At 43.1% G+C, this 23,240-nt stretch overlaps 1 protein-coding gene across 42 annotated transcripts in view; it reads right to left on the minus strand.

Annotated features, from left to right (window-relative positions):
• LOC139574176 (protocadherin alpha-C2-like) overlaps positions 1 to 23,240 on the minus strand; it is a 305,452-nt gene that overhangs the window by 72,393 nt on the left and 209,819 nt on the right. Inside the window, exon 1 of one of the 42 annotated variants that reach the window (XM_071398468.1) lies at positions 20,587 to 23,121. The exons of 37 other annotated variants lie outside the window; for them this stretch is intronic. In XM_071398468.1, coding sequence (XP_071254569.1) covers positions 20,587 to 22,962 — 2,376 coding nt within the window. In that variant the 5' untranslated portion in view covers positions 22,963 to 23,121. Of the gene's footprint in view, positions 1 to 643; positions 3,132 to 3,949; positions 6,474 to 7,531; positions 9,670 to 17,512; positions 20,041 to 20,586; positions 23,122 to 23,240 lie in introns of those variants that run through there. 4 more of the 42 variants (XM_071398467.1, XM_071398499.1, XM_071398469.1 and 1 more) reach the window with 4 other exon arrangements.

Consider the following 23,240-nt stretch of genomic DNA (forward strand, 5'->3'; position numbering starts at 1 on the left):
AAATATGACTGTATACGTATCCAGTGGCCAATGTTGTATCAACTGTGAATCAACCACATGATAGAGTCCAGTTTGAATACAGGTGCTCAGGTTGGGACGCGTAAAAAGGCAAACACTGGGCAACAATTAAAATGAGTATCAATAGTAATTTAAAGTCGTGGTGATAAAGGTAAAGGTTAGTAATGAGGACAGCTGTCAAAGAATCAGGTAACCAAATACAGGAGTCCCTATTGATCGCCCATATAGAAAACTGCCAGATTGAATGTTCATGGGGAAGACAAAGCACAGAGCTAAAAAGACATTTCAAACCAACTTTCTACATCACTTGAAAATGTCCATTCCACTTTCAACGATTAAAAGTATCGATCCGAAAAGGCCTCTGCCCCTCGAAACCAAAGAACGCCAACTGTTTCAGCACCACGGAGAGCGTCTGTGCTTTCAAAGCGATGTTCTTTTGCACATTTCCTCTCAATTTACTCCCAGAAATATTCTTATACGATATTAAAAACTAAATTGGCCATGCAAACATTTGTATGATAACTCTGAAACCGTTTGATAAATGTCTGTCATTATCGCAAAAACTGCAATAACAAAGCTGGAGTTTAAAAGACATTTACACATTCGTAACGGGTATTACTCTTACCTTGTCGTGGTTGGGTAACGTTTGAGTCCTGTCAAACGTGTCATTTCCATTAATACTGATCAGTTCTGCATCTGCAGGTGGATATGGTGCGGGGAAAACCACTACGTCACTCTTCATTGTGTCTGAGTTGAAACACACGTCATACTGCTGAGTAGATTTAGAGTAAGACCAGCTCCCGTCAGGGTGTGTGGTGATCACTGGGGCGCCGTACCTTTTGAAACTGTCGTCTGTCCTGAAGCATTTTACAGCTATTAAACTGATCAGGCTCAGGAAAAATATCACTGACACCGAGGCAATGGCGATCAGCAAATACAAGTTTAAATCAGAGAAGCTCTCCTCTATTCTCGGTACGTTTCTGGATTCAGTCTGGATTTCACCTGTACTTTCAACCACCACTACATCAATAGACACAGTCGCTGACAGTGAGGGTTCTCCGTTATCAGAAACCATCACGACCAACGGGTGAGTTTTCAGGTCATTGTCACTCATTCGCCTCTTAGTCCTTAGTTCCCCGGTGCTGGTTCCGATTCGGAAGAGGTTGGTTCCCTTGGGCTCAGAGATGTGATAAGAAAGCAGCGCATTGTAGCCAGAGTCGGAGTCTACAGCCCTGATCTTGGCCACAAAGTAGCCCGCTTCAGCAGAATAGGGAATGTTCTCAGTGTTAACGGTGCCGTGATCAGAATAGGGCGCGAGAATCCCAGGTCTGTTGTCATTCTCATCCAGAATAAAAACATTCACAGTCACGTTGCTGCTGAGCGGAGGAATACCAGAGTCTGTAGCCTGAACTTTAAACTGGAACTTTTTTATCTCCTCATAGTTAAAAGACTGAAGACTGACTATATCTCCTGTTTCTGAGTTTATATTTACAGCTGATGATATTGAAACACTTTTACCTAATAATGAATACGTCATCTTTGCATTTTCATCTGAATCTGGATCAAAAGCAGACATCTTATAAATGACGTCACCTACCGGACTGTTCTCTTTGACATAAATATTAATAACGGGATCTGAGAAGCGAGGAGCGTTGTCATTCACATCAGAAACGTCTACAGTAATAACTCTGGTGCTGGAGAGAGGCGGGGTCCCTTCATCCGTGGCTGTGATGGTGACATTATACTGAGTAGCGCGCTCCCTGTCCAGATGCCCGTCTACCACTAACGAATAATCGTTTTTGTGGTTCGACATCAGTTTGAAAGGAACAGAGCCAACAAGTTTACTGTTACTGAAGCCATTTTTACCTCCATCTTTATCTGTAACTGTCACCAAGGCAACCACGGTCCCTATGTCAGCATCCTCCTTTACTGGGTTCATTAACGACGTCACAGATATTTCGGGAGAATTGTCATTGATATCAATAACTTCAACCAACACTTTAGAATAACCACTGCGGGCCGAAGGGCCTTGGTCCGTCGCTTGCACACGTAGCTCATATGCTGCATTTTCCTCGTGATCTAAATTCGCATTTACAGTAATCTCACCACTTTGTGAATCTATGGAGAACATGTCTGCATAGTTCACATTTCCACGCTTCATAAAGCTATATACAATGTCAGCGTTTGGACCCTCGTCTAAATCGGTAGCCTCTAACTTCAATAGTTGTGTCCCTAAAGATACATTTTCATTAACACGGACCTTGTAGAGGGATTTGCTAAATGTTGGCGAGTTATCATTGACATCTATTACGTGAACAATGATTTGTGACGTCCCGGATCTGGGAGGTTTTCCACCATCTAGAGCGGTCAATGTGAGCTGGATAACGGGCTGTTTCTCTCGGTCTAAAGCTTTCTGCAGCACTAACTCAGCCGACACACTCTGCTCTCCGCCGCTCTGTACATCCAGGGAGAAGTGTTCATTCGGGCTCAGCTTGTAGCTCTTTACCGAGTTACTTCCCGTATCTGCGTCATTCGCTATAGGTAGAGGGTATCTCTCACCGGGCGAAGAAGATTCAGAAATATTAAATGTATGATACTGTTCAAGGAATGACGGTGCATTGTCATTTACGTCAAGAATATTTAGTTCAATGCGATGAAGAAACATAGGATGGCTCATTATGGCCTGTATATTTAGAGAGCACTTTACCGTATTCGGACAAAGCTCCTCTCTGTCTATTCTCTCGTTAACGAACAGTATCCCCGTTTTCAAATTAACCTCGAAATACTTCTTACTCTGTCCGGAAACAATCTTTAGACCCCTCGACTCGATTTCCTGTACATTAATGTTTAAATCCTTAGCGAGATTCCCCACAAACGTGCCTTTGTCCACCTCCTCTGAAACGGAGTAAGAGATCTGCGCTGCAGACCAGTCAAACAAACAAAGCAACGCGACGAACTGAATCCAAACGCTTTCTCTTTGTCTTCGACGACCCATCGCTGCGTGTACAAAACAAATTAATCCATAAGTCAAAATCGCATAACCATTAAAACCACAAAACGATCCGTTATACGTATATCAGAGATCCAGTACAGCCCACCCGTCTCCGTCTAATGGTGTTTCTCTTCACAAAGCGGTCGGGACTGGTGACACTTTTCTTTTTTCATTCAGAAAGGAGGAGTCTTAGTCTGTCAATGGTTTATCTTCCGTTCGTGGTCTATAGTGACACCGTGTGTCACTCCTCATGTAAAATGAGAGTTCTCTCTGATGTGTTAGAATAGGCCTATAGAGATAACATCAAATAATCAAACTCATGTTGGTAATTCAGTCAGCGAAAGGTGCATGTACGTAAAAGAACGAATGTTTTGTTAAAATGAAAAACACAGAGAAAGGAGCCAAAAAGTCTAGCCACGTTGAACAATAAAATATCTGTTCATTATATTCTGATATCGATGGCAGAAGCTATAAAAAAATATAGGATGAGTAGCAGAGCATTGATACGGATAGCTCAAGGGTTATCGACATTATAATGCTGTCAAGACCGCAAAGACAACTCTGAAAAGCGAATTACCACAGTTTGCATACATTCAATTTAACCAGTGACAAGTATCAGTCTAAAAACATCACTGGACATTGTAAGCACAAAGCACAAGCGATTTCAGCCTCATGTACAGCAGCCACTATTATTTCACCGCTTGGTGAAAATAGTCATTTGGAAACAAGTATTCACCGTAGCCTATAAATCGTTGATACAATATGCATCCGTAGGCTGAAAATGTGGACACGTTATATCAATCTAAAACGTGCCATGATGTAAGCATATCTGCATATTTCCCTATGCCACATATCTCTGTCTGTTTTCGCACAACACAGAACATATTTAACTGGATGTGCAGATACATTTAAACATCTGCGGAGGAGAGTTATTCTTACCTTGTCCTTGTTGGGTAATGTCTGAGTCCTGTCAAACGTGTCATTTCCATTAATACTGATCAGTTCTGCATCTGCAGGTGGATACGGTGCGGGGAAAACCACTACGTCACTCTTCAGTGTGTCTGAGCTGAAACACACGTCATACTGCTGAGTAGATTTAGAGTAAGACAAGCTCCCGTCAGGGTGTGTGGTGACCATTGGGGCGCCGTACCTTCTGAAACTGTCGTCTGTCCTGTGGCATTTTACAGCGATTAAACTGATGAGGCTCAGTAAAAATATCACTGACACCGAGGCAATGGCGATCAGCAAATATAGGTTTAAATCAGAGAAGCTCTCCTCCTTTCTCGGTACGTTTCTGTATTGAGTCTGGATTTCACCTGTACTTTCAACCACCACTACGTCAATAGACACAGTCGCTGACAGTGAGGGTTCTCCGTTATCAGAAACCATTACGACCAACGGGTGAGTTTTCAGGTCATTGTCACTCATTCGCCTCTTAGTCCTAAGTTCCCCGGTACTGGTACCAATTCGGAAGAGGTTGGTTCCCTTGGGCTCAGAGATGTGATACGAAAGCAAAGCATTGTAGCCAGAGTCGGAGTCTACAGCCCTGATCTTGGCCACAAAGTAGCCCGCTTCAGCAGAATAGGGAATGTTCTCAGTGTTAACGGAGCCGTGCTCAGAATAGGGCGCGAGAATCCCAGGTCTGTTGTCATTCTCATCCAGAATAAAAACGTTCACAGTCACGTTACTGCTGAGCGGAGGAATACCTGAGTCTGTGGCCTGAGCTTTGAAATGGAAAGTTTGTATCTCCTCATAGTTAAAAGACTGCAGGCAGACTATATCTCCTGTATCTGAGTTTATATTTACAGATGATAATATTGAAACACTTTTATCTAATAATGAATACGTTACTTTTGCATTTTCATCTGAATCTGGATCAAAAGCAAATATTGTTTTAATAACGTCACCTTCCGGACTGTTCTCTTTGACATAAATATTAATAATTGGTTTTGAGAAGCGAGGAGCGTTGTCATTCACATCAGAAACCTGTACAGTAATAACGCTGGTGCTGGAGAGGGGCGGGGTCCCTTCATCGGTAGCTGTGATGGTGATATTATACCGAGAAGCACTCTCTCTGTCAAGATGCCCATCGACCACTAAAGAATAATAGTTCTTGTAGTTCGACTTTAGTTTAAAATGAACAGACCCTACAAGTTCACAGTTCGTGAGGCCATTTTTACCTCCATCGTTATCAGTTACTGTCACAAAGGCGATCACTGTCCCTATCTCGGCATCCTCTTTCACTGGACTCATGAGTGACGTCACTAAGATTTCTGGGGCATTGTCATTGACATCAATAACATCAACTAACACTTTACCATGTGCACTGCGAGGTGAATGCCCTCGGTCCATCGCCTGAACTCGAATCTCAAATGCAGGACTATCTTCATGATCCAAATTTCCCTTGACTGTAATTTCACCAGTGTCTGAATTGATGGCAAACATGTTTGAGGGGTCCAGATTTCCACGTTTTAAGAAAGAATACACTATCTCACCATTTACGCTCTCGTCTAAATCTGTTGCAGTGAGAGTTAATATATTTGTCCCAAAACGCGCATTTTCATAAACACGAGCTTTATAAAGCGGCTTAGAAAATACTGGAGAATTGTCATTAACATCAATTACGTTAAGAACGATAAGTAACGTCCCGGATCTTGGAGGTTTTCCTCCATCTACAGCGGTCAGTGTGAGCTGGATAACGGGCTGTATCTCTCGGTCTAACGCTTTCTGCAGCACTAACTCAGCAGACAGACTTTGTTCACCGTCGCTCTGTACATCCACGGAGAAGTGTTCATTCGGGCTCAGCTTGTAGCTCTTTACCGAGTTACTGCCCGTATCTGCGTCATTTGCAATCGGTAGCATATATCGCTCGCCCGGCGTTGAAGACTCAGAGATGTTAAATGTGTGGGATTTTTCAACAAAAGATGGTGTGTTATCATTAATATCTAAAATATTAACCCCAATACGATGCAAAAGGACAGGGTGGCTTAATATGGCTTCGATATTCAAAGAGCACTTTATCGTATTCGGACAAAGCTCCTCTCTGTCTATTCTCTCGTTAACGTAAAGAATCCCTGTTTTTAAATTCGCCTCAAAATACATCTTACTATTTCCGGAAACAATCCTTAGACCCCTCGACTCCAGTTCGTGTACATTAAGGTTCAAATCCTTAGCGAGATTCCCCACAAACGTGCCTTTGTCCACCTCCTCTGAAACGGAGTAAGAGATCTGCGCTGCAGACCAGTCAAACAAACAAAGCAACGCGACGCACTGAATCCAAACGCTTTCTCTTTGTCTTCGACGATCCATTGCTGCATGTATAAAAACAACTGAATCCAATAAGTAAGGGTCATGTATCCATCAAAACCCGAAATATTCCGTTAAATGTCGGACATTCTGTACACAGCTCAGCTCTCTCCGTCTCATCACAACTCGACCGTTTCTCTTCACAACGCGCTCTGACAGTGACACTATTCTGTATTTTCCTTCAGAGGAGGAGTATAAAACATATTTGACTTCGCTGCTTTCCGTGGTCTATAGTGACACCCTGTGTTACGTGTTCGATTCCATGTCTTTTTATGTAATATATAGTTGACCTATTGTGATAGTAGTGAGCAAAATAGCAAAGATCACTGTGTGTAACCGACGACCAATGTAGTCTCAAATCTGAATCAACTACATGATAGAGTCAACCACACCGTATAGTCGAATTCGAAAACACTTGATGAGAACTGCAAAATGTGAAATGATAAAGATGGGAACATTTAAAATGAGTTGTTATAATAGTCAGTTAGAAAATAGTGGTAATACAGTTTAGATACAAGGACAGCTGTCGCTATTTGATCGCCCATAGAAACTGCCAGATAGAATGTTAACGGGGGAGACAAAGCCGAGAGATTAAACATTTAAAATAAAATCAACTGTCTACCCACTTGACTGAATCCATTCCACTTTCAACGATGATAATAATTGATTCGAAAAGGCCTCTGCCCCTCTAAACCAAACTACACTAACCAATTTGTAAGTCGCTCTGGATAAGAGCGTCTGCTAAATGACTTAAATGTAAATGTAAATGTACACTAACCGTTTCAGCACCACGGACAGCGTCTGTACATTCACAGCGATGTTCTTTTGCACATTGGTTTATTTAAAAATAAATATTTAACCTTTAGTTAACTAGGCAATTTAGTTAATAAGAATTCTTATTTACAATGACAACCTACCCCGGACAAACCCTAACCCGGACGACGTTGGGCCAATTGTGCGCCGCCCTATGGGACTCCCAATCAACGCCGGTTGTGATACAGCCTGGAAATATTGTTCCCGCAATGTATGCCAATAACATATTCTCATAAATTATCAAAAACAAAATTGACCATGCAAACACGTGGAGGCCTGTAACTCTGAAACCACGATACAACAACATTTGACAAATGTCTGTAATTTTCCCAAAAAGTGCAATATCAAACTGTGCTGGGGTTTAAAAAACATTATCACATTCGTGAAGCATATTACTCTTACCTTGTCTTTGTTGGGTAATGTTTGAGTCCTGTCAAACGTGTCACTTCCATTAATACTGATCAGTTCTGCATCTGCAGGTGGATACGGTGCGGGGAAAACCACTACGTCACTCTTCAGTGTGTCTGAGTTGAAACACACGTCATACTGCTGAGTAGATTTAGAGTAAGACCAGCTCCCGTCAGGGTGTGTGGTGATCACTGGGGCGCCGTACCTTTTGAAACTGTCGTCTGTCCTGAAGCATTTTACAGCTATTAAACTGATCAGGCTCAGGAAAAATATAACTGACACCGAGGCAATGGCGATCAGCAAATACAAGTTTAAATCAGAGAAGCTCTCCTCCTTTCTTGGTACGTTTCTGTATTGAGTCTGGATTTCACCTGTACTTTCAACCACCACTACATCAATAGACACAGTCGCTGACAGTGAGGGTTCTCCGTTATCAGAAACCAACAGGACCAACGGGTGAGTTTTCAGGTCATTGTCACTCATTCTCCTCTTAGTCCGCAGTTCCCCGGTGCTGGTTCCGATTCGGAAGAGGTTGGTTCCCTTGGGCTCAGAGATGTGATAAGAAAGCAGCGCATTGTAGCCAGAGTCGGCGTCTACAGCCCTGATCTTGGCCACAAAGTAGCCCGCTTCAGCAGAATAGGGAATGTTCTCAGAGTTAACGGAGCCGTGCTCAGAATAGGGCGCGAGAATTACAGGACTGTTGTCATTCTCATCCAGAATAAAAACGTTCACAGTCACGTTGCTGCTGAGCGGAGGAATACCAGAGTCTGTAGCCTGAACTTTAAAACGGAATGTTTTTATCTCCTCATAGTTAAAAGCCTGAAGGCTGACTATATCTCCTGTCACTGTGTTTATGTTGACCATTGTAGACAGCGGTACTGAGTTGCTGTTAATCTCTAAGAATGAGTAGGTCACATGACTATTTTCACTGACGTCAGCATCAACTGCAGACACAGTTTTAATGACATCGCCTATCGGACTGTTCTCTTTCACATAAACATTAATCACGGTTTCTGAGAAGCGAGGAGCGTTGTCATTCACATCAGAAACCTCCACAGTAATAACGCTGGTGCTGGAGAGGGGCGGGGTCCCTTCATCCTTAGCTGTGATGGTGACATTATAATGAGAAGCGGTCTCTCGATCAAGAGGCCCATCTACAACTAACGAATAATAGTTTTTATAGTTTGTCTCCAATTTAAAGGGGACTTTATTCTCAACTTCACAATGTACAACCCCGTTTTTGCCACCATCTTTATCGAGGACTGACACGAGAGAAATGGCAGTGCCAACCTTAACGTTCTCCTTCACTCTGTCTAAGAGTGACGTCACAGTGATCTCAGGAGCATTGTCGTTGAGGTCCACCACTTCTACCAATACTTTACAGTGTGCTGTCATCGGGGGCTGGCCTCTGTCGCTTGCCTCTACACGGATCTCAAACGCCTTTCTTTCCTCAAAGTCAATATTGCTTTTTACTGTTATAACTCCAGAGTTGGGGTCGATTTCGAATATATCTAGAATACGGTCTTGATCTTTATTCCTAAGAGAGTAGACAATCTCACTATTTGTACCTTCATCGGCATCAGTCGCGTTCACAGTGAATAGCTTTGTTCCTATGGGCACATTCTCGGGAATTTGAGTCTTATACAAAGAGCTAGTAAACACCGGAAGGTTATCATTAATATCTAAAACATGAATTACAATCTGTGACGTCCCAGACCTCTGTGGATTTCCTCCATCTATAGCGGTCAGTGTGAGTTGTATCACAGGCTGTTTCTCTCGGTCTAAAGCTTTCTGCAGCACCAACTCAGCAGACACGCTCTCTCCTCCAATGTGTATGTCAAGAGAGAAGTATTCATTACGACTAAGCTTGTATGTGCTTACAGTATTCTTACCAACATCCAAATCAGAAGCCTCTGATAAAGTGAATTTAACTCCAGGTAAAGTGTTCTCAGCGACGTTTATAGTTTGTGATTTCGCACTAAACGACGGAGCGTTATCATTAACATCTACAATAATCATTTCTAAACGGTAAAGCTTCAACGGATTGTTTATAACGGCCTCTACGATGACTGTACATTTCAGATCCTCCGCACAGAGCTCTTCTCTGTCTATTCTCTCATTCACATAGAGAACACCAGTCTTTAGATTTACCTCGAAATACTTTCTCTTCGATCCGGTGATAATCTGAAACAAACGCGACTCCAAATCCTGGACATTGAGGTTTAGATCCTTAGCGATATTTCCCACAGAAGTACCCGGGTTTACCTCCTCTGAGACGGAGTAGGAGAGCTGCCCGGACACCGTTTTGCAGTAACACTCGAGCAGCACAATAACAAAATACGTCACAATAGATATCCTTCTATTCAGTAAAGACATCATTCCATCGAAAGTGAGCTGATCATAGATCCAAAGAGAAGAATATCCGTCAAACAATCAAAGCATCAAAAAATATACGTATCAAATTCAGCTTAATCTTTACACTTATGTGTACTCCGCTTCGACCAGTCTCCCTCTCGTCCTGCATCTCTTTGTAACAAAGCCCAGAGAAATCACTTCTCCCTCTGAAACTGGGAGGGGCCTCGAGACCAAATATAATATCTCAATGCCACGGTCAACAGTGACGCCAAGTGATAAATGTACGAGCTTCAGAAAATCACATTAAATTACATGACACCCAGACACAAGCTAAGCATGATGACCATACTATTCTGAACAAAAACATAAACGCAACATGCAACAATTTCAAAGATGCTACTGATTTACAGTTCATATCAGGAAATCAGTCAATTGAAATAAATTCATTAAGACCTAATCTATGGATTTCACATGACCGAACAGGGGTGCAGCCTGCAGCCATGGAGGGCATAGGCCCACTCACTTCGCAGCCAAGCCCACCCACTGGGGAGCCAGGCCCCAAAAAACTCCTCATCAACCCCCCCTACCCCCCCTCACCACCACCACACACAACCCAGACGATCCTGCAAGTGAAGAAGCCAGAAGTGGAGGTCCTCTGAGGGCGTGGTTACATGTGGTTATATGGTTGTGAGGCCGGTTGGACCAACTGCCAAATTCTCTAAAACGACATTGAAGGCAGCTTATGGTAGAGAAATTAACATTCAATTCTCTGAAGACAGATGTGGTGGACATTCCTGTAGTCAGCATGCCAATTGCACGTTCCCTCACAACTTAAGATGTCTGTGGCATTGTGTTGTGTGACAAAATTGCACATTTTAAAGTGGCCTTTTATTGTCCCCAGCACAAGGTGCACCTATGTAATTATCATGCTGTTTAATCAGCTTCTTGATATGCCACACGTGTCAGGTGGATCGATTATCTTGACAAAGGAGAAATGCTTACTAACTAGGATGTAAACAAATTTGTGCACAACATTTTAGAAGAAAATAGCTTTTTGTGCATATGGAACATTACTGGGGTCTTTTGTTTCAGCTCATGAAACATGAGACCAACACTTTACCTGTTGTGTTTATATTTTTGTTCAGTGTATATCTCTGCTCTTGTGTAAGTTTTGTTTACTATAGCAATGTCTGCTAAACATACAAAAGCAAGCAAAAACCTCCTTTGGCTAAGAAACCTGGCAAAAGCGGACAGGACAAAAACTGGTGGGTTTCAGCACCATGGACAGCGGACACATGATCCTCTAGATAGGGAGGGGATATTGAACATTTTTGCAACTTGTTAAAGCAGTAAGATCCCAATTATTTAACTGATTATTCAAAAAAAGACAGAAAGCAAAGAACGCCGTCAGATAGACAATGGGAAGCACGCCAAAGCATACACATTTTTGGCAAAGGGATGGGATGGAAACTGATTTCTGTGTGAAATAAAACATTTATTTCTTACCTTCTCTTTGTTGGGTAATGTCTGAGTCCTGTCAAACGTGTCACTTCCATTAATACTGATCAGTTCTGCATCTGCAGGTGGATACGGCGCGGGGAAAACCACTACGTCACTCTTCAGTGTGTCTGAGTTGAAACACACGTCATACTGCTGAGTAGATTTAGAGTAAGACCAGCTCCCGTCAGGGTGTGTGGTGATCACTGGGGCGCCGTACCTTTTAAAACTGTCATCTGTCCTGAAGCATTTTACAGCTATTAAACTGATCAGGCTCAGGAAAAATATCACTGACACCGAGGCAATGGCAATCAGCAAATACAAGTTTAAATCAGAGAAGCTCTCCTCCTTTCTTGGTACGTTTCTGTATTGAGTCTGGATTTCGCCTGTACTTTCAACCACCACTACATCAATAGACACAGTCGCTGACAGTGAGGGTTCTCCGTTATCAGAAACCAACACGACCAACGGGTGAGTTTTCAGGTCACTGTCACTCATTCTCCTCTTAGTCCGTAGTTCCCCGGTGCTGGTTCCGATTCGGAAGAGGTTGGTTCCCTTGGGCTCAGAGATGTGATAAGAAAGCAGCGCATTGTAGCCGGAGTCGGAGTCTACAGCCCTGATCTTGGCCACAAAGTAGCCCGCTTCAGCAGAATAGGGAATGTTCTCAGTATTAACGGCGCCGTGCTCAGAATAGGGCGCGAGAATCCCAGGACTGTTGTCATTCTCATCCAGAATAAAAACGTTCATAGTCACGTTGCTGCTGAGTGGAGGAACACCAGAGTCTGTGGCCTGAACTTTAAAACTGAATGTTTTTATCTCCTCATAGTTAAAAGCCTGAAGGCTGACTATATCTCCTGTCACTGAGTTTATATTGACCATTGTAGACAGCGGTACTGAGTGGTTTTTACTCTCTAAGAATGAGTAGGTCACATGACTATTTTCATTGACGTCAGCATCAACTGCAGACACGGTTTTAATGACATCTCTTATCGGACTGTTCTCTTTCACATAAACATTAATCACTGGTTCTGAGAAGCGAGGAGGGTTGTCATTCACATCAGAAACGTGCACAGTAACAACGCTGGTGCTGGAGAGAGGCGGGGTCCCTTCATCCGTAGCTATGATGTGGACATTGTACTGAGAAGCCCTCTCTCTGTCAAGATGCCCATCGACCACTAAAGAATAATAATTTTTATAGTTAATCTCTAATTTAAAGGGGACTTTATTCTTAACCTCGCAATGTACCAACCCATTTTTGCCACCATCTTTATCGAGGACTGACACGAGAGCAATGGCAGTGCCCACCTTAGCGTCCTCTTTCACTGTGTCTAATAGTGATCTCACAGTGATCTCAGGGGCATTGTCGTTGAGGTCCAGAACTTCTACCAGCACTTTACAATGTGCTGCCATCGGGGGCTGGCCTCTGTCACTCGCCTGCGCACGGATCTCAAATGCAGTATGTTCTTCATAGTCAATTTGACCTTTAACTGTAATTGTCCCCGTTTTTGGCTCAATATCGAACATCTGGAGGATATGATCCTTCTCATTTTTGCTGATAGAATAAACAAGGTCACTATTCGTACCCTCATCAAAGTCTGTCGCATTTAAAGTTATGACAGTTGTTCCTATTGGCGTATTTTCAATCATACGTGTCTTGTACAATGACGTAGTGAAGACTGGAGCGTTATCATTTATATCCAGAACATTAACTATTACTTCCAATGTACCTGACCTTGCTGGATTTCCACCATCTACAGCGGTCAGGGTGAGCTGGATCACAGGCTGTTTCTCTCGGTCTAAAGCTTTCTGCAGCACTAACTCAGCAGACACACTCTCGCCTCCTTTGTGCACCGCTAAGGAAAAATGCTGGCTCGGGCCCAGTTTGTACGTATTGAGAGCATTCTTTCCAACATCTACATCAGATGCGTCTAACAACGGAAATCGTACCCCTGGAAAAGTGTTTTCAGCAATGTCTATAGTTTGTGATTTCGCTCGGAAAGATGGAGCATTATCATTAACATCTAAAATATTAATTTCTACACGGTAGAGTTTCAACGGATTGTTGATAACGGCCTCTACACTGACTGTACATTTCGGAGCATTTGCACAGAGCTCCTCCCTGTCGATTCTCTCATTCACATAGAGAACACCAGTCTTTAGATTTACCTCGAAATAATTCATCTTCGACCCGGTGATAATCTGAAACATACGAGACTCCAACTCCAGGACATTGAGGTTTAGATCCTTAGCGATATTTCCCACAGAAGTCCCCGGGTTTACCTCCTCTGAGACGGAGTAGGAGAGCTGCCCGGACACCGCTTCCCAGTAACACTCCAGCAGCACAAGCACTAAATACGTCACAAAAGAGCTCCTATTCGGTAAAGACATAATTCCATCGAAGGTGAGCCAAGTATAGGTCCAAATATACGAATATTTGTCAAACAATCAAAGCTTAGAGAAATATGTTTCCAATCCAGAATTTTTACACGGTAAACATTGATGTTGCCTCCGACCAGTCTCTGTCTCTCTCTCTCATTCCGCGTCTCTTTGTAACAAAGCCCCGAGAAATGTTCTCACCCTCTGAAACTGGGAGGGGCCTCAAGACACCAAATACAATATCTCAATGCCACGGTCAACAGTGACGCCACGTGGGGAATTTACGCATCAATGTATGAGCTTAGATTAACAAATGACATTACATTTCAGAAAACCCAGACACAAGCCAAGGCTGGTGATCATAAAATCTAATTACAAGTGTAAGTTAATATGAGTAGCTCTAATAAATATACTAAGCGCAATCACCTCATTAGCTCAAACACCAAGAAAAATACCATTATCCGTTTCAGCACCATGGACAGCACACTGACGTTTATATTTACAACGGTAAAAAACACGCAATTTTTACAACTTACATAGGCAGTAACACGTACATTAAAGAGCAAACGATAACACCATCAAAATACCTTAAAAAGCACAAGAAAGCAGAGTAAATGCTCAGTAAATGAAAGGAGAACAGAATATTTATGTGCTAATTGAAAGCATGATGTCTTACCTTGTCTTTGTTGGGTAATGTTTGAGTCCTGTCAAACGTGTCATTTCCATTAATACTGATCAGTTCTGCATCTGCAGGTGGATACGGTGCGGGGAAAACCACTACGTCACTCTTCAGTGTGTCTGAGTTGAAACACACGTCATATTGCTGAGTAGATTTAGAGTAAGACCAGCTCCCGTCAGGGTGTGTGGTGATCACTGGGGCGCCGTACCTTTTAAAACTGTCGTCTGTCCTGAAGCATTTTACAGCTATTAAACTGATCAGGCTCAGGAAAAATATCACTGACACCGAGGCAATGGCGATGAGCAAATACAAGTTTAAATCAGAGAAGCTCTCCTCCTTTCTTGGTACGATTCTGTATTGAGTCTGGATTTCACCTGTACTTTCAACCACCACTACATCAATAGACACAGTCGCTGACAGTGAGGGTTCTCCGTTATCAGAAACCATCACGACCAACGGGTGAGTTTTCAGGTCACTGTCACTCATTCGCCTCTTAGTCCTTAGTTCCCCTGTGCTGGTTCCGATTCGGAAGAGGTTGGTTCCCTTGGGCTCAGAGATGTGATAAGAAAGCAGCGCATTGTAGCCAGAGTCGGAGTCTACAGCCCTGATCTTGGCCACAAAGTAGCCCGCTTCAGCAGAATAGGGAATGTTCTCATTGTTAACGGAGCCGTGCTCAGAATAGGGCGCTAGAATCCCTGGACTGTTGTCATTCTCATCCAGAATAAAAACGTTCACAGTCACGTTGCTGCTGAGCGGAGGAACACCGGAGTCTGAGGCCTGAACTTTAAAACTGAATGTTTTTATCTCCTCATAGTTAAAAGACTGCAGGCTGACTATATCTCCTGTCACTGAATTTATGTTGACCATTGTAGACAGCGGTACTGAGTTGTTTTTACTCTCTAAGAATGAGTAGGTCACATGACTATTTTCATTGACGTCAGCATCAACTGCAGACACGGTTCTAATGACTTCTCCTACCGGACTGTTCTCTTTAACATAAACATTAATCACTGGTTCTGAGAAGCGAGGAGCGTTGTCATTCACGTCAGAAACGTGTACAGTAATAATGCTGGTGCTGGAGAGAGGCGGGGTCCCTTCATCCGTAGCTGCGATGGTAACATTGTAATGAGATGCGCTCTCTCTGTCTAGAGGACCATTGACTACTAATGAATAATAGTTTTTATAGTTTGTCTCCAATTTAAAAGGGACTTTATTCTTAACCTCACAATGTACCAACCCATTTTTGCCACCATCTTTGTCGAGGACTGACACGAGAGCAATTGCAGTGCCCACCTTAGCGTCCTCTTTTACTGTGTCTAAGAGTGACGTTACTGATATCTCAGGGGCATTATCGTTTATGTCTAGTACTTCAATCAACAATTTGGAGTGAGATGTCATCGGAGGGTTGGCCCCATCACTTGCTTGAAGACGGATTTCAAAAGATTTGTTTTCTTCAAAATCTATTTTTCTTTTGTTTGTAACAGTCCCAGTTTTTGTGTCCACTACAAAAATATCAGCAAAGTTGCCTTTTCCAAACTCGCTAAATGAAAAAAACACTTCACCATTTGGTCCTTCGTCTAAATCAGTAGCATTTAGTGTTATTATTGAGTTTCCAATCGGTACGTTTTCATAAACACTGGCTTTGTACAGCGATTTGCTGAAAACAGGGGGGTTGTCGTTTATGTCCAACACATTAACTATAACAGCCATACTACCAGACTTCGGAGGGTTTCCTCCGTCTACAGCGGTCAGTGTGAGCTGGATCACAGGCTGTTTCTCTCGGTCTAAAGCTTTCTGCAGCACCAACTCAGCAGACACGCTCTCTCCTCCTGTGTGTGTAGCTAGAGAAAAATATTCATTGAGACTAAGCTTGTATGTACTAACGGTATTCTTAGCAACATCCGCATCATGAGAGGATTTTAGGGGGAATTTAGCACCGGTTAACGTGTTTTCTGTTATATTGATATGTTGTGACCTCGTAGGAAAAGACGGGGAATTATCATTAACGTCTAGAATATTTATTTCTATTCGATAAAGCTTCAACGGATTGCTGATAACCGCCTCTACAAGGACTGTACATGTAAGATCCTCCGCACAGAGCTCTTCTCTGTCGATTCTCTCATTCACATAGAGAACACCAGTCTTAAGATTTACCTCGAAATACTTTCTCTTGGACCCGGTGACAATCTGAAACATACGAGACTCCAACTCCAGAACATTGAGGTTTAGATCCTTAGCGATATTTCCCACAGAAGTCCCCGGGTTTACCTCCTCTGAGACGGAGTAGGAGAGCTGCCCGGACACCGCTTCCCAGTAACACTCCAGCAGCACAAGCACTAAATACGTCACAAAAGAGCTCCTTCTGTTCGGTAAAGACATAATTCCATCGAATGTGAGCCAAGCATAGATCCAAAGAGATGAGTATCCTTCAATCAATCAAAGGATAAAACAATATATTAATCAAATCGAATTGAATTTCTACACGGTAAACACCGATGTCGCCTCCGACAGCAGTATCTCTCGTTCTTCCTCTCTTTGTAACAAAGCCCCGAGAAATCTCCTCACCCTCTGAAGCTGGGAGGAGCCTAGAGACTCACATATAACATCTAAAAGCCACGGTCAATAGTGACGCCACGTGGTACCGGAACGAGCTTACAATATTATTCAGAAAATCACATTATTCTATGACACAAAGGCAAAACGTGTGCATTTGAACAATAATATATCTGATAACTTAATTTAAGTTCTGCTCTACATGTCAGGGTCTACAAAACACAGGCCTACAAAGGACAAAAAAGCTATTCGCTCTAGTAAACAACCAAAGTTTGAGCACGCTGGGTTTCAGCACCATGGCCAGTGCACCAAAGTTTGAATATACAGCGGGTAAAAACCAAGGCGTATTTAAAATTTGTAAAGTAATTAAGAAGTCCATTATTTCACTGAACATTCAGATGAGACAGTGAAGTAAATGTCAACGTCATCAAAACATTGAGAAGGAAAAAACAAGGAAAACATGTTCAGTAATGAACAGAAAATTATTACTGTTTAGAAAAAACGGTATTTCTTACCTTCTCTTTGTTGGGTAATGTCTGATTCCTGTTAAACGTTTCGTTGCCGTTAATACTGATCAGTTCTGCATCTGCAGGTGGATACGGCGCGGGGAAAACCACTACGTCACTCTTCAGTGTGTCTGAGTTGAAACACACGTCATACTGCTGAGTAGATTTAGAGTAAGACCAGCTCCCGTCAGGGTGTGTGGTGATCACTGGGGCGCTGTACCTTTTGAAACTGTCGTCTGTCCTGAAGCATTTTACAGCTATTAAACTGATCAGGCTCAGGAAAAATATCACTGACACCGAGGCAATGGCGATCAGCAAATACAGGTTCAAATCAGAGAAGCTCTCCTCCTTTCTTGGTACGTTTCTGTATTGAGTCTGGATTTCACCTGTACTTTCAACCACCACTACGTCAATAGACACAGTCGCTGACAGTGAGGGTTCTCCGTTATCAGAAACCAACACGACCAACTGGTGAGTTTTCAGGTCGATGTCACTCATTCGCCTCTTAGTCCTTAGTTCACCGGTGCTGGTTCCGATTCGGAAAAGGTTGGTTCCCTTGGGCTCAGAGATGTGATAAGAAAGCAGCGCATTGTAGCCAGAGTCGGAGTCTACAGCCCTGATCTTGGCCACAAAGTAGCCCGCTTCAGCAGAATAGGGAATGTTCTCAGTATTAACGGCGCCGTGCTCAGAATAGGGCGCGAGAATCCCAGGACTGTTGTCATTCTCATCCAGAATAAAAACGTTCATAGTCACGTTGCTGCTGAGTGGAGGAACACCAGAGTCTGTGGCCTGAACTTTAAACTGGAAAGTTTTTATCTCCTCATAGTTAAAAGACTGAAGACTGACTATATCTCCTGTCACTGTGTTTATGTTGACCATTGTAGACAGCGGTAGTGAGTTGCTGTTACTCTCTAAGAATGAGTAGGTCACCTGACCATTTTCACTGACGTCAGCATCAACTGCAGACACTGTTGTGATTAGCTCGCCTATCGGACTGTTCTCTTTAACATAAACGTTAATCACGGGTTCTGTGAAGCGAGGAGCATTGTCATTCACATCAGAAACGTGTACAGTAACAACGCTGGTGCTGGAGAGAGGCGGGGTCCCATCATCCGTAGCTGTGATGGTGACATTATACTGAGAAGCACTCTCTCTGTCAAGAGGCCCATCTACAACTAACGAATAATAGTTTTTATAATTTGTCTCCAATTTAAAAGGGACCTTATTCTTAACCTTACAATGGACAACTCCATTTTTCCCACCATCTTTATCGAGGACTGACACGAGAGCAATGGCAGCGCCAACCTTGGCGTCCTCCTTCACTATGTCTAAGAGTGACGTCACAGTGATCTCAGGGGCATTGTCGTTGAGGTCCGCCACTTCTACCAGCACTTTACAGTGCGCTGCCATCGGGGGCTGGCCTCTGTCACTCGCTTGGGCACGGATCTCAAAGGCAGGGTGTTCCTCGAAGTCAATATTCCCTTTAACTGTAATGATACCTGTTTTAGAGTCTATTTGAAAAATATCTAAGAAATGGTCCTGTTCCTTGCTCCTAAGAGAGTACACAATTTCACTATTTGTACCTTCATCGACATCGGTGGCATTTAAGGTGATGATTGTTGTACCGAGGGGCACATTTTCCAAAATTCGAGTCTTATATAATGAATTACTAAAAACTGGAGCGTTGTCATTGTTATCCAAAACATGAACAATAATCTGTGAAGTGCCAGACTTCGGAGGGTTTCCTCCATCTACAGCGGTCAGTGTGAGCTGGATCACAGGCTGTTTCTCTCGGTCTAAAGCTTTCTGCAGCACTAACTCGGCAGACACACTACCTCCTCCTTTGTGTGTATCAAGCGAGAAGTATTCATTCGGACTAAGCTTGTATGTACTAACAGTATTCTTACCCACATCAGCATCAGAGGCCTCTGACAGAGCGAATCTAAGTCCAGGTAATGTGCTCTCAGCAATGTCTAATGTTTGAGAATGTATTCTAAAAGACGGAGCATTATCATTAACGTCTAAAATGTTAATTTCTAGACGGTAAAGCTTCAACGGATTGTTTATAACGGCCTCTACGCCGACTGTACATTTCGAAGACTTTGCACAGAGCTCCTCTCTGTCTATTCTCTCATTCACATAGAGAACACCAGTCTTTAGATTTACCTCGAAATACTTTCTCTTGGATCCGGTGCTAATCTGAAACATACGAGACTCCAACTCCAGAACATTGAGGTTTAAATCCTTAGCGATATTTCCCACAGAAGTCCCCGGGTTTACCTCCTCTGAGACGGAGTAGGAGAGCTGCCCAGACACCGCTTCCCAGTAACACTCCAACAGCACAAGCACTAAATACGTCACAATAGAGCTCCTTCTATTCGATAAAGACATCATTTTATCGAACGTGAGCCGAGCATAGATCCAAAGAGACGATTATGCGTCAATTAATCAAAGCATCGAAAAATAATGTTTAAAATCCAGCTGAATATTTTTACGGTAAACGCTGATGTGGCTTCCGACCACTCCGTTTCTCTCTCGTCCTGGGTCTCTTTGTAACAAAGCCCTGAAAAGTCTTCCCACCCTCTGAGTCTGGGAGGGGCCTCGAGACTCGAATATAATATCTTAATGTTATGGTCAATAGTGACGCCAGGTGGTGAATGCACAAGCATACACCAACTCCGAATATCACAATGACACCCATCAAAACACAATATAAGCATGACGACGACACATTTATTTGCTATTTCATATGAAAAATGTCTGCTAAAATGTCTGCTAATTATAGCAAAAAAACGTATTCACAACATTACTTCAAATAACTGGCAAAATCACGCAGGGGAAGACTTTGATGATTTTCAGGACCATGGACAGCACCTATGTGCTTCTCTTCACAGCGCGAGAACAGTAAAACATTTGAACTTTTACAGGCAAGATCTGTTATTTCATTGAACATTCAAATGAGAAAGAAAGGTCAACGTCATACAAAGATATTAATAAGAGGTACAAAAAAGACAGTAAAAAAGTATAATTAAAGGATATGAGACTAATTGATATCTGGGTTAAGTGAAAACTATGTTCCTTACCTTGTCTTTGTTGGGTAATGTTTGAGTCCTGCTCAACGTGTCATTTCCATTAATACTGATCAGTTCTGCATCTGCAGGTGGATACGGTGCGGGGAAAACCACTACGTCACTCTTCAGTGTGTCTGAGCTGAAACACACGTCATACTGCTGAGTAGATTTAGAGTAAGACCAGCTCCCGTCAGGGTGTGTGGTGATCACTGGGGCGCCGTACCGTTTGAAACTGTCATCTGTCCTGAAGCATTTTACAGCTATTAAAGTGATGAGGCTCAGGAAAAATATCACTGACACCGAGGCAATGGCGATGAGCAAATACAAGTTTAAATCAGAGAAGCTCTCCTCCTTTCTTGGTACGTTTCTGGATTCCGTCTGGATTTCACCTGTACTTTCAACCACCACTACATCAATAGACACAGTCGCTGACAGTGAGGGTTCTCCGTTATCAGAAACCAACACGACCAACGGGTGAGTTTTCAGGTCATTCTCACTCATTCGCCTCTTAATCCTAAGTTCTCCGGTGCTGGTTCCGATTCGGAAGAGATTGGTTCCCTTGGGCTCAGAGATGTGATAAGAAAGCAGCGCATTGTAGCCAGAGTCGGAGTCTACAGCCCTGATCTTGGCCACAAAGTAGCCCGCTTCAGCAGAATAGGGAATGTTCTCAGTGTTAACGGAGCCGTGATCAGAATAGGGCGCGAGAATCCCAGGACTGTTGTCATTCTCATCCAGAATAAAAACGTTCACAGTCACGTTGCTGCTGAGCGGAGCAATACCAGAGTCTGTGGCCTGAACTTTAAACTGGAACTTTTTTATCTCCTCATAGTTAAAAGACTGAAGACTGACTATATCTCCTGTGACTGAGTTTATATTGACCATTGTAGACAGCGGTACTGAGTTGCTGTTACTCTCTAAGAATGAGTAGGTCACATGACTATTTTCACTGACGTCAACATCAACTGCAGACACTGTTGTGATTATCTCACCTACCGGACTGTTCTCTTTCACATAAACATTAATAACGGGTTCTGAGAAGCGAGGAGCGTTGTCATTCACGTCATAAAGGTTAACAGTAATAACGCGGGTGCTGGAGAGAGGCGGGGTCCCTTCATCCGTAGCTGTGATGGTGACATTGTACTGAGAAGCACTCTCTCTGTCAAGAGGACCATCTACAACTAACGAATAATAGTTTTTATAGTTTGTCTCCAATTTAAAAGGGACCTTATTCTCAACCTCACAACGGACAACTCCATTTTTCCCACCATCTTTATCGAGGACTGACACGAGAGCAATGGCAGTGCCAACCTTGGCGTCCTCCTTCACTGTGTCTAAGATTGACGTCACAGTGATCTCAGGGGCATTGTCGTTGAGGTCCACCACTTCTACCAGCACTTTACAGTGCGCTGCCATCGGGGGCTGGCCTCTGTCACTCGCCTGAGCACGGATCTCAAAGGCAGGGTGTTCCTCAAAATCTATATCGCCTTTAATTGTTAAAGTCCCTGTATTTGGGTCAAGATGGAAAACATCTAGTACATGGTCCTGATCTTCTTTGTTCAGAGTATATACAATGTCACTGTTCGTTCCTTCATCTGGGTCTGTCGCGTTAAGAGTTAATAACGTTGTCCCAATCGGCACATTTTCCAAAATTCGAGTCTTATACAACGATTTTGTAAACACCGGGGTGTTATCATTAATATCCAGCACATTAATTATTATGTCTGAAGTGCCAGACTTCGGAGGATTTCCTCCGTCGACAGCGGTCAGTGTGAGCTGGATCACAGACTGTTTCTCTCGGTCTAAAGCTTTCTGCAGCACTAACTCAGCAGACACACTCTCTCCTTTATGAACCGCTAAGGAAAAATATTCATTCGAACTAAGCTTGTATGTATTGATACCGTTCTTCCCCACATCAGCATCGTAGGCCGATAGTAGGGGGAATCTAACCCCAGGCAATGCGTTCTCTGCAATGTCTTTACTTTGTGATTTAGTACTGAAAGATGGGGCATTATCATTAACGTCTAAAATGTTAATTTCTATACGGTAGAGTTTCAACGGATTGTTGATAATGGCCTCTACACTGAGAGTACATTTCGGAGCCTTCGCACAGAGCTCCTCTCTGTCTATTCTCTCATTCACATAGAGAACACCAGTCTTTAGATTTACCTCTAAATACTTTCTCTTGGATCCAGTGACAATCTGAAACATACGCGACTCCAACTCCAGGACATTGAGGTTTAGATCCTTAGCGATATTTCCCACAGAAGTCCCCGGGTTTACCTCCTCTGAGACGGAGTAGGAGAGCTGCCCGGACACCGCTTCCCAGTAAAACTCCAACAGCAAAAGCACTGAATACGTCACAACATATATCCTATTCGGTAAAGACATAATTCCATCGGACGTGCGCCAAGTATAGATCCAAAAATACGAATATCTGTCAAACAATCAAAGCATCGAGAAATATATGTTTCCAATCCAGATTTATTACACGGTAAACATTGATGTTGCCTCCGACCAGTCTCTGTCTCTCTCTCTCATCCTGCGTCTCTTTGTAACAAAGCCCCGAGAAATGTTCTCACCCTCTGAAACGGGGAGGGGCCTCAAGACACCAAATACAATATCTCAATGCCACGGTCAACAGTGACGCCACGTGGGGAATGTATGAG

The sequence above is a fragment of the Salvelinus alpinus genome, chromosome 4 (assembly GCF_045679555.1).
Source record: "Salvelinus alpinus chromosome 4, SLU_Salpinus.1, whole genome shotgun sequence".
Lineage (NCBI taxonomy): Eukaryota > Metazoa > Chordata > Actinopteri > Salmoniformes > Salmonidae > Salvelinus > Salvelinus alpinus.